This window comes from Balearica regulorum, chromosome 16, assembly GCF_011004875.1.
Source record: "Balearica regulorum gibbericeps isolate bBalReg1 chromosome 16, bBalReg1.pri, whole genome shotgun sequence".
Lineage (NCBI taxonomy): Eukaryota > Metazoa > Chordata > Aves > Gruiformes > Gruidae > Balearica > Balearica regulorum.
The window spans coordinates 3529948-3545028 of record NC_046199.1 but is presented as its reverse complement, the minus strand read 5'-3'; the positions used below and the strand labels follow the sequence as shown (position 1 = coordinate 3545028).

At 39.5% G+C, this 15081-nt stretch overlaps 1 protein-coding gene across 2 annotated transcripts in view; it reads right to left on the bottom strand.

Moving 5' to 3' along the window:
* The window catches only part of PTPRT (protein tyrosine phosphatase receptor type T), a 469086-nt gene that overhangs the window by 341581 nt on the left and 112424 nt on the right, over positions 1-15081 (bottom strand). For both annotated transcript variants that reach the window (XM_075768624.1, XM_075768623.1), the window contains exon 2: positions 1655-1780. In XM_075768624.1, the coding sequence (XP_075624739.1) occupies positions 1655-1780 (126 nt within the window). The remainder of the gene's footprint in view (positions 1-1654; positions 1781-15081) is intronic.

Below are 15081 nucleotides of genomic sequence, written 5' to 3'. Positions count from 1 at the left end.
TATGGAGTCCAGGAAGATAAGTTTACTTTAACGTTTAGAGTTGGCAAAGTATTGAACTCCTCCACTCCAAGCCACATAAGCCCTTCCACTTACTCCTTGCTTTCCAAATTACATTAAAACTGTGCCTGTTCCTATTCCTTCAGATCACCCTGTGATCAATTAATTCAAAGATCTGTTATGTCTCTACCAGGGACATTCAATAGGACACAACAGGGTAGAAGCTGAGGAACTGTAACGATAAAATTGCCATCATTAAAAAAGCAACAATGTCCAGAATTATGAAATACATTCTTACAGACAAGACCAGAAAACCAACACTTTCACAATTAAGTTCTTTGGGGATGGTGCAGTCAAGTGGTAGTAGGCAGTACACACTTTGAAAGATCCTGTACCAAACGATTTCCAATCTAAATTGTAATTAAAAAAACCCAACAACTCAACCAACCTTTGGTGATGGTGAAACCACAGCTAGGCTAGTATCTCACATGCTTTTTACTGTTGACAGCATACAGGAATGCAGACTGGGCTGTAGCAAGGAGCTATTGTTGTATCAGCTCTACGCTGGATCCTTAACAGGCAGCTAGCAATTACAAGTGTCTCACCCCCATAATTACAGGCATAAGAATATCTCTTGAACAACACTATATTCCGGTTCTGCCACGTAGCTCACACTTCTCAGAGTGCAATGCACTAAGCAGAACAAATACTTCTTTCTTAGGAGTGAAATCACATTCTTAACTGGCTGGTCAGTTCTGTTTGCCATTGTGTCCACTGCTTGAAAGGAGCTTGCACTGCTATTTTAGGCAGCAAGGAACACAGACAAACTATGATCTTTTTTAGAAAATGTTAGTGTGCTTTCTTAAAAAAAGTTCTTTTTCAACGTGAACAAAACATTCCACAGCCCTTTTATTAAGGCTAGAGAACTTACTTCCATATACAACCATATACAACATAACATTGATTTCAAATGAGAAACAAAACTATTGGAAATTACCATGACTGTGAGCTCTTCAGAGAATATTCCAAGTATCACGTGGAAGACTATGCTATTACTGGTTGTTCTCAATATACATTAGCAAGTTACATATTCTGGTAACGCTCTGTTGGAAATGTTCTTCCTGCATATGAAAATTTCACTGTCTGAAATCCCAGCCTAATCAAGCACTAGCTGCTACAGTTAATTCTTTAGGAGTTTTCTTGCCTTCCCAGAATTAGAACTAAAAGCAGTCAGTTAAGAGTTAAAACAGTAACTGGAAGGTCCAATATTCCCAGACATTACAAAGCTTTACTTTTTCTGGCATCTCAAGCACACATCTCCCCAGATAAGATCCTGAAACATGCAAAAAGCTGGCCAAACTTTGGAATGTCATATCCGAAACATTTTCTCTTTGTTAAATGCAGAAATAAAATAGGAATAAGCAGCATTAAATGATTCAGCAAGGATATCAAATAGTAAATATTGAAAAAAAAATAATCTCACACTTATGAATTCTGTTGTCAGATTATTTTGAACAGAAAACTAATCTTTTTATCACTGAATAAAATCTTACCCCATTGCTGTGGGTACCCAGACCCACTACACATACAGGACTAACAGCTGATTTTCTGAAAGAACAATACCTTCCCCCTGAACCTGCTGAGGCTTCTTACTTACCAGTTGGGACAGCAGGATCCATTGTTGGCTTTTCCCATGTATTGATCTGCTCCCAGGTAAATCCATTGGTTCCCAAGGCCACGCTATAACCACAATTACTGTAGTGCTCATCAAACGAACAACCGCCTAAAACCAAGAAAAATTAATACAGTCCTGTATTAGTTATTTATATCTCTTTACAGTAGTTCATTTACTTTAATATTCTCTATGCAAGTTTACATAGGGAAAAAAATCCAGAAAATATTTTTTGACTTTCCACCCTTTGCATCTTTTGGAAGCCTTTGTCTTCTTCCTTCCATGCTACTGTTTCTTAGATCAGTTCTCTGTATTTCAACCTATTGTCTTTACATTTTTAGGGACAATTGCACATGATGCACAAGTGCAGAAATAGCTGCCTTTGGGTCCCAGTAACTGACACTGAATTATATAAACCTCCAAGTCAAATATTAAAAAAAAAAAAAAAAGAATGAATGCAAATGGTAAACAAGTAAACAAGCACAGCATCACTGTTCTTGCAGTGAATCCTCACTTCTTTTTTCACTTCTAAGCCTTGAATTACACAGGGTTGAGTCACACCTAGGGAGAGTGCAACCTTCCTTTTAACCATCTCTTATGCATAACAACATGAAACTCCGTGTGGCACACGACCATTCCTCAAGGTCTTTTGAGTCAATACTTTTGAGTGCAACCCTTTAGTTTCTCCACAACAAAAAGAATAACAAGAAGTGGATGGCAACTAGCATTCACACCTACCAGACTGTTGACTAAGTGATCTTTCCTACTGCCATTCCTGAAATATTTGGAAGAGTTAACTGTCATAAATAACCTGGCAGCTGCCTGAACACTTGTGAATCAAGGGAAACCCATGAACATTGGAATGAAATTTTGTATGCCAACGCAGATTTTTCAAAACTTGTGTCACGCAGACTAACCAAGCTAGTTTATTCCCTGGTAGGATATTCCTACGCTAGTGTCTGTTATGTTACCTCAGGCACATTCCTCTTCACATCCACCCAACTTAAGCTGCCAGACATATTTCAGTACTAGCTCCATTAGATCAGGCAGCCTGGGTCCTTGAGTTTAAACCTTAATCACGCCAACAGTGTCTCTGTACTGCTTTGGTTTTCTCTCTTAGGGAAGCAAGGATAAATTTTCTCTGCAGATACCAGTCCTCCAAAGTCAACTGGACACATCTAACACTTCAGAGCTGCAAGGACTGAGCAATGCTCAAGGCAACACTAACTTGCTCTGCCAGCCAAACTGCCAATTGCTCTTGACACTAATCGGAGAGTTGTATGCACAGAGATGTTCCTGACTCTTTACTCCTTCCCACAGGCTGCATTGCCTACACACACACAATACATAGCTGGCACGTGAGTGAGCTGTGGTTCCTTTTGCAATAAGGATTATCCAGCACTAAGGACATTGAGGCCTTCTTCAGTTTTCACCTATATTTTCTATTCTTTAGCTCCCAAGAAAGCCCAAACTTGTCTCAGTTCCTTTGGAAATCCTCATAAATGACAAACGTAAAAATATATCGTGTCATTAATATTTATTAAATCCTTATTCTGTTAAAAGACTTTATGTGCACTCCAGCTGCACCTGGTTTTCTCAGTCATTCTACAAAACTTCACATATTATTTCTATTTAAGTATATACTAGAAGGATTTGTTGAGTAGAGTACCTGACACCCTGAAACACTCTGTTGGTAAAGAAAAGTTTAAAGAAAAAAACCCCAACAAATTGACATATTGTATATTTTCATTATGAATAGATCAACTATGGCAGATTTTATGACCCTTGCAAGCTTGCCTGTTTCAGTAGAGTCTCTGTAAATATTTCTGGTGTCATCATTTTACAATAGTTTAATAATTCTTGCTTTAAATTTACTGTACTTATGAAGCTTTCGCAGCTGTCAAAATGAGCAGGATTACACTTAACCTGTTTGACTAATTTTTAAAATTTAATTTAGGTGAAAAAGTTCACACTGAAAATATTACACATGCTCATTAAAATGTCTAAGAAAAAATAAAGAAGTTCAGGATTGTGTGGGAGTATGCAATGCAACTGAAAGTCACCTTTTCCACAGCAAGCAGGTATGAGAGACGATATCAAATACTCTGCTCTCAGTCTCTAAGCGTGGCATTCTAATTTTGATAGATTCACTTTAATAGCACAACTTCAGACATACACCATTTCCCCGCAACCTCTGTTCAGCTCACTGCAGCGCACAATAACAGTGCTGTCTCTGAGCTATTACTTTGAAGGGATTGTAAACAAATTCTCTGATGGAGCCAGACAATCATACAAGGCCTCTGGTACACAGAGAAGATTGCACAGGTGCTGCTATAAAATCCCAGAAGCAAAACAAGCAATAGTAACAAAATATGGGGTAGTAGTCCTCATTTACCAGGGAATGTAATTGGCAAAATCTTGCTATAATCAGCTATACAGGTTATTTTATACATGCTGAGGTAGGTAAAGTCAGAGGAGGAGCTGAGAAGGGTATATGGTGAGAACTTCTGGAAATTAATTGGGAGTTTCCACTGATAAGAGACAACACCTGAGGAAGCTTTGAAGCGCCTTGTCTGAAAGTCAAAGCTAACCTTGTAGTACAATCTGATAAGAAAGGAAAGGATAAACCATGAAGAGCCTTAAAAGCAGCAGCAAGACATCTACATTTTAAAGAAAGAAAAGGTTAACGGAGAAACCTCCAAATGCAGAGTGACAGGGCAATAAGCCAGAAGGATTAATTTACTAGAAGCAACAGAATTGGAATTTGGAGAGGTGAATTTGCAGGAAATGAGGACAAAGAGAAAAAACTATAGAGTCAGTTTTAAGGGATCAGACAAGCAGGTGGGCTGCATGGATCTCAGGTACCAGGAGAAGGGAAGTCTCCATCCACTTCTTGCTATAGTGTGTCAAAAGAGCAGAAATAAAAGTGAAGACTCAGCTGGGACCCAGGGCCACATTAACTTGAGAGCTACAGTCAACAACTCCTCTGTTCACACTATTACAGCCTACGTTGTATGATGGAACGGGAAAGAAACTGCGGAAAGCGGAAGGAAAGAATCACAATATCCAGAATATCACAGATTTTGGGGTTACTCTAATAGTCACAGCAGCTTGTGTTTGTATCTGCCAAACAAGTATATCACAGGTAGTCTCAGTCCTATCTTGTTTTGCAGAACACGGCAGACATGACATTACAGCTCCACTTACAGGCAGCCACATTCAGAAAAGCACCTGTGACATTTCCACCCAGCTTCACCTCAGGAATTCAGACCCACCGTGCTCTCCCCTCCTCCACTAACCTCAGTCTCTGCAGGATGGATGGCTTCTCACACAATTCATCTCCCCCCCCTTCCTGGCATTCTGCCCTTTCTTCAGCACTTTTCCCCAGAGATACCCCCAGCACCACCCAGCTGCTCCCACCCTGCAGCCTCGGCAGAAGCGGCTGCCCATGGCCCTGTCCGCACAGGGCAGCCCCGGCCTCCCCCCAACAGCGGCCGCCGCTCCGGGCCCCTCACTGCCAGCACACAGGCACGGAGCACAAACGCACACCCGCTCGCTAACTGCAAAGCCAGCCCGGGGGTCGAGTCGGGCTGTGTTTTCCCTTCCTTCCTCTGGAAGAGGAGCCAGGCGGGCTGAGGGACACTCTGCAGCACCATTACCGCATTGCCACCCTCGGATCCACCTCAGCCCAGTGAGTGGGCTCCATCCCTCCTTCGGGTCCGCAGCCTCACTGAGGCCAGCGTGCCAGACGGGGAACCCCAGGAGCTCACTGCAGTAAGGGGTCTTCAGGTACGCCCTGCTCCACAAAGCACACCCCACAAGCTTAGTCCCAGTTTAAGGAGGGTAAACTGGGATGAGGAGGAAGAGTTTGAAAAAAGCGTGCCATAACGCCTGTCTTATGGAACACTGTTGACCCAGGAGGTGAAAGTGCTCTTATGTTCAAGTGCGCGTTCAGGACAATAAGCTCCTAAGCAAGCTAGCGATGAAACACAGGGTAAAGGTGCATTTGATGCCCAATTGCACCTGCACAGCTCCTCCTCGTGCTCACCTAAATGGGATCGAGTGATCTACTCTGCTACGTCAGCACCTAGCTGCAAGATCCTTGGAAATTCACTTAGTCCCCACTAATGAATTTCTGTTTCAACTAAAAATTTATTAATAGATTTTAAGCATCCACTTAGGTAGGGACAGTGACTTCAAAATGGGCCAGCAGTCTAAAACTAGCAAATGCATTATTTTCACTATCAGCATAAGCTTAATATTCAGCATTTCATAATACATGCTGCCTATGTGTATACTGGAATATGAGCTACATCTAAATATGCTGGAACATAAAGAGGGGGGAAAAAAGGTTAGATCCATCCTAATACAGAATCATCCATCACTGAAACATAACTGCTCGGCAGCAGCAAAGGGCTATTCATTAATATAGAAAAAATAATCCTCAAATTGAAAGAAAAAGATACCACTCAATGAATTTAGATACCAGGTTTGCACGTTATAATTTTAGCCGCAGTATCACAAAGCTGTTTGAGGAAAATGAAAACATCCACACATTCACCAAAATGGAGTTCTGCGGCTTCATAAATTGTTAACAAGAATGAGGATTTTAGGAAGCAAACTGGGATCCTGGAGCCTTTCCCTTGGTTGGCTGAAAATTCAACAATGACAAACGCAGTTGCTAAGCGGGGCAAAAGAAAAGGAAATGGAGATGACTGATACTGTTAGATAACGCATGTGGTGTTGACCCCTTTTCACAAAATGAAACCCAAACAAGAAGCTTTTCCCTTCCTGAAAAGGGTCATATTGAAGCAAATAACAGCTCACGCAGGAAGGATAAAACATCCCTTGTTTTACACTGCAGGCTTGTAACAATGCCACTGCTCATCTGAGTGATGCTAATTAATCTTGAGCAGACCTATCATCAGTTACTGAGACTTGCCCCCGGATTAAATGTAAACCAGCCTTGCATAAATTGAATGCCTCCTTTGAATATATAATTGAATTTGCAGAAGTGTGCGCCAGGGGGGTGTTTAAATAAGTGCACAAATATGATAAAAAGAACTTCACGCCATTATATCTAATTCAGTAAGCAAAAATAATGGCAGGGCACGTTCCAATTAGTGTTTGATTTATTTATTTTAACAAATCCAATTAGTAGAATGTTTTATAAAGTCATCCAATGTCAAACTCTCATGGACTCACCAGATAAAAAAAACAATACCTCAAAAAAGGGATAAAGAAACATACTGTTGTGAGAAACCTCATCAGTTCTCTTGTGTTTCTAAATGCACATAGAAAACAGCACAGCATCAGACACAATTTGCTCAAGCATTTACAGCACTCCCAAGGTGGGGAGGGGTAAAGACATCAAGAATCTCAGTCTCATTTGTCCCACTGCAGGCCTTTCTTCCGGGACATAAGTAGGTAGCTTTGTCCTGTATTTATTTAAAAAAAAAAAAAAAGGAAAAAAGAAGGCAGAAATTAAAGAGCTGAGATTTAGTCCATCAATTTAGACCTTCTTAGCCTCACAAAATATGAGGCAACTAGAGAAAGAAACAAATGTTGTTATGATGAGGTAGTACTTATGAACTATAAAACACCAGAAACTAACACACCATCGTTTCTGATCATTCATTCTCATGTTTTCCGATGACATTCTTGTTTACAAGGGCTGTAAGAGATGCATTTGTGTCATTAGGATAACTTCTATTATGGGATTTATTGTATAAAAATCCTTTTATAACTCATTTTTCAGACTGTAGACTTCACATGGTATATCTTTGAGAAATCTCATTATGTATTTTTATGGAGGTGGGAGGAAGAGAAAAACAAAAACATGCATGTAAACAAAGCAACTTGGCACAAGTTTTAAGATGGGATAAATCAAGGGATATCGGGGTTTCCTCCCCCAGGAATAGTTAGTGCTTTGTGTGCTTTCTCTTCCTTCCAGAACGATTAAAACAGAAGACATCAGCAACATGCATACGAGCCACCCAAAATGCTAAGCTGAACAAGAAAGCAGATCCAAATTCTGCAGACCAGGCCTGTTTCTAACAAGCACTGTCCACAGCCTCAGCTCTCAACAGACATCATGCCAAAGAGAAGGGCAGGTATGAGGGACTGAAGGAGGGCACCTCTCACTTGAGATGTCAACTAGTTGCAACCATAACACCCTAGAAGCAATGTGTTTTGTATAGCTTTGGCTATCTGCACAGGATGGGAAGTTTCAGAAGGGCCAACAGTAACTGGGTATCTCATTTGTCAGAAAATCATCCTTCTGCCATCACATTGTCAACCTGCTGTTGTAACTGGCCTATTCAGTCAGTACTTTATTATTTTACTCAACTGTTTATTCTAGATTCCCAGATTTTCGAGGAAAAGGTTTCTGCAGAGAGAAAAGAGTTATCTTTACTGGGTCAAAGGGCACCACATGTTCACCGTGTATTTAAACTGAGACTCTACAAGGAAAAGAAAGATGCTATGACTCTTCTAACTGCAGGGAAAGCTTTGATCAATTTTTGTGCTGCATTAGTTAACAGAGGATCTACACCAGGAGAAAATGAGGAATAGATTCCCCATTGTGTCATAAGGTATCAACTCCAAAGTAAAGCATTCATAACATCTTTTTCTGATGTCAGTTGTTTAAGAACTGATCTCAGACCTAGCATAAATTCAGGTAGGTCATTCAACCATGAAACACAAATCCACTGAAAAAACAGGCTTCTCTACTTCTGGTACTCACACAAGTGCTTTTCTCAAGGTATCCAGATGTTCTGGGTTTTAGAAGTAAACATCAGTGATTTCTCTAGTGCCGCAAATGCATTCCTGTATGTGAGTTGACTTCTGCTGCAAGTATCAGTCCTCATTGTCAAGGCATGATTCATCTGTCACAGGACAGTTCCATTTCTTATCTTTCCATCTTATCCTTAACATAGTATTATTAGATTTACGCATAAGCAGAGAAGGTTTCATCTACACTCTGGGAGGTGCTAGTCCTCTGAGATACTGGTGACAATTGCCTGGCTTAGGAATGGATCATTCTGGTTAGATTTGACTAAATTCCATTCCTTTTGTGTGATCTCTGTCCTGGCGATCGGATCTTTCAGATATGGGGGGGTGCAGAGGCAGGGCAGAAGGTATGTGTTTGTTTTGAACTGAAGCAATGAAGATCACTTTATGTTAATTTATACGTATAGTATTTTTTTGTTGAGTGATGGGTTGGGGTTTTTTTTCCCTTAAATCAAGTTAATCCTTGAAAAAAACTGAATGCATCTTAGAAAAGCTCTTCATTTCAACTGGAAACTGTAATGGTCCCAAAGTAGGCTCAAGATTAGAATTTTTTTGTATCACAGTGATTTCAAGTGCTGTCAGCCTATTAAGGAAGGCTATCATACTTCCTAATGTATATGCCACGTTAAACGGCTATCTTTGCAGGTTTAACATTACACATCTATTCCCACACACTCTGAAGCAGCTTATGAGCACAGTTTCCTTGTGCACACACACAACACATGCATGAATACAATCAACGGTTGCACGTTCATTGCATAGAAACCTTGCTATAATCAAAATATCACGGACACTGCATAAGGGATCAGGAACGGTGTCCATGATGAACGTCACCAATAACATAGCTCAATGTTATGAAAGGGACAGATCTAATAGACCTTGCATTGTCTAGTGAAACACCTAAAGACAAAGTGTCCTCCTACTACTAAGGAGTTTTTCTTCCAGCACTTCTCTGCAGAAATTACTGGTCCCCAAATGGGGAGTAGTATCTGATAGAAGTTTATCAGTTATCCTCCTAATCCTATGGAGCCACTCTGCTGCAAAACAAGCATTGTGGCTAGGATCCTAGGAACGACTATTTAAACTGTATTTCCTAAACTTGTCAGGTTAAGCTAAGTTTTCATTCTTAAACTCATTATCATAGGTTTCTCTTTGCAAAAGCTTGCCTATAAGTCTCATAATTTGAGCCCTAGGCCAGCTCATACATTCATTACTAATTCTGTACTTCATAATCCACCAAGGATCAGTGAAATCACTTTGAAGTATCCTAGGAGTAAAACTAACACTAAATGTCATTTGTTTAAATTTATATGTCCAAATCTAGGATGACTCACCTAACTTCACTTGCCAGAACGTATGTCCTTTATTTAATACCAAGAATATCTTTTTGCTGCTGACAGCTTAGCTGTCGCTATTTCAATAGCTCGACGTTAACATTTTATTGCTTTATTTAAACGTAAGTATATACAGATCTATAATCTCACTGGATTTTTTTCACACTACAGAACAAAGCCACTTAGCATACAGCACCTTTCCAAAGAACCCTAACTTTACAAGTTCAGTTTAGTTTCAGTCTGCTGAAACATACTGAGATTTATGTGAAGAGTTTTCAGACTTCCCTATCCCAATATAAAGAAACTTGTAAAATTAACAGAGGTTTTCAAAACCATCGAAGATTCTTAAACAGACATTCCCCGTTGTCTTTTCTTATGATTCTAGCTAATAATCTTTTTAATTCATTAGTTCAGTGGCTTTTCACGCTCAAGGCAGGCTCCTGCTTTATTCATAGTATGACAAAATGAAGATTCCTTTTTAAAAATGCAAATTTGTAGCACTTACTTGCTTTTATTCTTGTAGTCTAAATAGAAGCCTTACTTTGCTTCTATTTATTTCTTAAGTTACAGGACCAACTTTATTCCTAACATAATGCCATTCTATATTCCAAAAATCCATCTGAAATGATTTGCTGTATTTGTTGAAGCCATGCATAGCTATATTTGTCAGTAAAAACCATTTGTGGGTATTCATTGTTACTGCAAAAAAGGTAACATTGCTTTTCTTTCCTTCCAGCACCAGAAAATTCTTGGGTCTAATGATTTGGTATATCTTAACAGGATTATGATATTGCATATCTAACATTGTATTTATGGTGCATTTTCACCAAATCCTACATCAGCTATTGCACTGGAGTCTTGATCAGTAACAACCCTATTGACTTACTTGATTTCAGTATTTTGTAATGTCATATAGAATATCTATTCAAGCTGCGCAGTCATTGAAATTATGTACTTATTTTACTTTTACCATCCTCCAAGGTAGCAAAAAAACTGTCTGGAGATAACTGTTTCTTACTTATTTTATATTCCATTAGTAAGCCTATCCTTCTCAATAAGCTTTTATACAAACTTCAAATTAACGTGTTTGAACTTTAAGCAAGAAGCAGTCATTGACTGACTGATATTATCCTTGGTGATGAATACAATATTGTCATAAAAGATACAATTTCAGGAATTCCAATATCATCTACAAGTCTTCTAATCTTTCTCCTGTCCCTGTAGTACTGTTACTTTAGTGCTGCTGAGGCTCCTGTTTTGGAGGAAGGTCTCCTTGTAGCTGAGATGTTTTCTTTGAAGTTCATGGTCAGAAAACATGAAGATAGTAGCTAAAAATAAGGGTAGGAAGTCTGGTTTATTGCCACACCAGTGAACATGGCATAAAATTAAACATGATCTGGTTGCAAGCAAACATAACTAGACTAGACTTTGATCATTTTTAGAGAAGAAATTAAGTGCTTATTGGGTTGGCATTTTCATAATCATTCCATTAGCTCAATAGTCTTCCTAAATGAAGCCAAAGGAAGTAAACTAAATCAATGCTGAACTTCAGAAAGTCCTCTGCTCGCTTTGGAAGTTCCCACCATTCAGTCTGCAACGGCTTCTGTAGAGCTCTTTGCCCTTGGCATTCTCTGTAGCTTCACCACCACCTTCGCAAAGCCAGCCCCCCCCAACTAACCCCGGCATGGTCCAGCGACTACATGTCCCTTTTGCAGTCAGAAAACTACCCCGCAGCACGCGCAAGGACAAAAAGGTACATGTGTATACACACGCACACATCCCATCTGTATTCTAAATAGTTCCAAAAAGAAATACCAGTAGTTTGCTTTCTTGTAGAAGACTAATACAGTGGGTTGATTTCTTGGTGAACAATACTGGTATTTTCTTTAAATTCCTTCTGAAGAACACATGCAATTAAAGCTCCAGCATCGTGCAGGTCTCCAAAGACTGCTCAATATTTGAGCTAGCACACTTAACTTGTACTAGCTCAACTGTATACTGGTTGAATATCAGAAATTCATCTAAAAAGATAGATATCTATCTGTTACTGAGTATCAACAAATAAAATCTAATTGGCTAATACAATGGTAATAACTTGCAATGAGTGTTGCAATTGGTGTACCTTGTTAAATTTAACAACATGGTTATTGGAAGCTGCTGCCTGGGAGTGGCTGTATAAATAACTTTTATTGAGGTCTAACAATTCTTACAGCTACAAGTTCATACATTTCTGAGATTGAGGCGCACTCTGACAAAATATCCTTTTACTTGTTGCTGACAGTGACTGTTTCAAATTACATATGAAGTGCAATGTCAAGGATATTTGAAGATATGTATTTTAAATTGTTTTCAGTGAAACCATGATCTTCATTCAATGTGTCAGGAACAAGTCGACCCCAGAAATGACAGTGGTTAGCCAGCTGCTCTGCTTTCAGGTGCCCTGGAGTCAGACTGGGGGTAGGAGGGCAAATGCTGGACTATGCAAAAGACCTTGCCAAGTTTGATCCATTGACTGATGGTTGAGGCACTAACAAATCAGCCAGAGATTCAAATGTTAATTATCTGTTACCTGATTTTACTAATTTTTTTTCTAGTTCATTTATTCTGTTCCCTGCATTTTTCATACACGTTTTCTCCTTTGATGTTCCTAGACGTACCATTTGCATTGCAATAGCCAGGATGCTTTTCAGAACCACAGCGCAGTGGGGCAGACAGAGCACTGGAAGCCCTGCTGTCCTCTGCAGCACACTGTAAACATGGGAATGATGGGAAGATTTGCTTGCTTTTAGCCTCCAGACTCCTCTGTGTAAATTCTTTGCCCAAAGAGCAAAACATAGTCAATACACATCAGGAATAAATAGATCTCTGCCTAATAGCACATGTGAGTTCTTGAAAATATATAGAGCTCCTTTTCTGTTTAACCAAATTTCTTACTACGGTAGGTAAGCGTGTGTGTGAAAGTGCCTCTCTAATTGCAGCTGTGAATCTTCCACTTACAATATCTGACCCAGAACGTGCATTTAGCAGAGCTGCAGTGTTCTAAACTCTGTATTAAAGAGGGACAGCAGGGGAAAGGAGAGAAAATTTAGGGCAACACAAATGCAGTTATCTCTAAAGACAGCTCAGGTTTTGTTAAAAAGGAGGCCATCGCAGCACATCTCACCACTGTGTTATTCCAACACCTCCTTGGCCACCTGCAACCAGTGACAAATCACAGGTAATCTCAAAAAATGACCATCGGCCACGTTTCGCTGAGGCAGTCCCACTCAGTCACTGCAGGCAGCTTGGCTCCGTCCTCTGATGTGAGGAAATTATTTGCTAATAACAGGTTGTGAACAGCTTGATATCTGCTGAGGTTTTTTATTTTAGAGGAATTCCAAACTGTAAAATGGACTGATTTTCAATGTTTTAGGTTCACTATGCACTTTGTCTTGAAACAGTTTCAGGCTGTACTATCCGTGTTATACAAAACTTGCTTGGTAACAAACATAGAGCAAAAGTTTCCTATTCCATCATCCAAGGCCTTTTTCCTGTCTCTGGGATAGATAGTCTCTAGTTTGAGGCTGAACCTTAGAATAATACATTTCCAAGAGAAAAATATTTTTAAAGAAAGATTTTCTGAATTCCCCAGTTCTTATTCCTTTAAAATAGCATCAAGCCCGAAACTCTGCCAGGAAGCATTAAATGCTTAAAGCATTTCTTTCTAAGACTTGAAAGGCACAAGGTAAAGGAATCTAAGCACAATCACATTTCAGGATACTGAATGACCAGATGCTAATGAGAAACCCTCTTCTGTCATATAAACCATGGTTTCAGTCATCATTTAATCCTGGTTCACTGAGACATGTGAACTAGGTACTCTGAGCTTTTTCTCCCCAAGCACACCCACCCTTCATGTTGCGGTCCAAACGGACGCACAGCTGAGATGGCCCCGGGAAGGACAGATTCTAATAATCTAAATTTGAAACTTGCTTTGAAATAGTTTAACTGACAGTACATCGATATTTCCTTTTTGTAACCCAGTAGGGCTGTGTTAACACCTTCTACATAAGTGTAAAACAAGACACTCTGGAAGTACTATAGACAAACTTTCTATTGCTGTTCCGATGCTGAAATAGTCTAGGCTCATAAGTGCAATTCACATGCACAAAAAGCTCATTTACTGGACATTTACTTCTGGAAATAAAGTCTTACCAGCAATTTCAGAAGATAATTGTCTTTGCTTAAAAGATTTCTCTTTACTCTAGAAATTGAATGGCACTGTCTCCATAAATTAGACCAATACCTTCTGCATGATATTGCTTTATCCACATCCTCGTCAAGCCGTATAAAATATTTTTTCCACTTGATTGTGGTAGATGGAAAGGTATTTGTGAGTATAGCTGCATACAGTATTTAACAGCACAGGAAACTTCATTATAATGTAATGCATTCCCCAAGCCCCCAGGTTGAAGTGCAGATACTCAGAAGCAAAGATTTTTAAAAAGAAAAGTGTCCTCCTAAAGCCTTCAGCTATGCAGTTCAACTGAGCGTAAAGTTTCCAATAAATTCATTGTCTGTTTTTATACAGTCATTGTAATTTTAAGATATCTGTGCAAGAATCCGATTCATTAAATATATGATGCTTAAAAAGATTATGATTATGATATTAAGTAATTCAGAAATTAGATTCAGTTTCTGATCAACTGAATTGGTATTAAATATGCTTACACAATTAGTACCATACTGCAATTGTGTTGGTACTTCAGTTAACTACACACAAGGCACTGCAGCCAAGAATGTAAGAGAGACAGAGGGAAAGCAACGTTTTCTTGGTGTTTGCCCTATGGTCCTCCTCTCACACTGAGGCAATCTAAAAATCTTTAGCCCTTCAGGTGTGAGCCTTAGCACACTGCATAAAGGTAAAAACAATAATAAGCTAATTGGGCATCCCCATGTGTAGCCTGTTAGAACAATTATGCCATCAGACTATCTTTTTTACCCCAGAGTCCTCTCACAGTCACCTCACCAGCAGGTATCTGGGATTGGACCAAAAAAAAAAAAAAAAAAAAGACAACAGCCAGCTTAAAACCAGAAGACTGGCTGAAGCATGTCAGACATCTGCTGGACATTACTTCGAGAAGCCCCAAGAGCAGGACAAGCATACATTGAATCTTCCCTGAAACACCTTCCCAGCCTCAAACAAGCCTCATTGATACCGACTGCTCTTTTTCAATTAATCTGCCCAACCATTTTCAGAATCTACATGCACTTCTGGAATCTGCAACCTCCTGTGATGACTTGTAC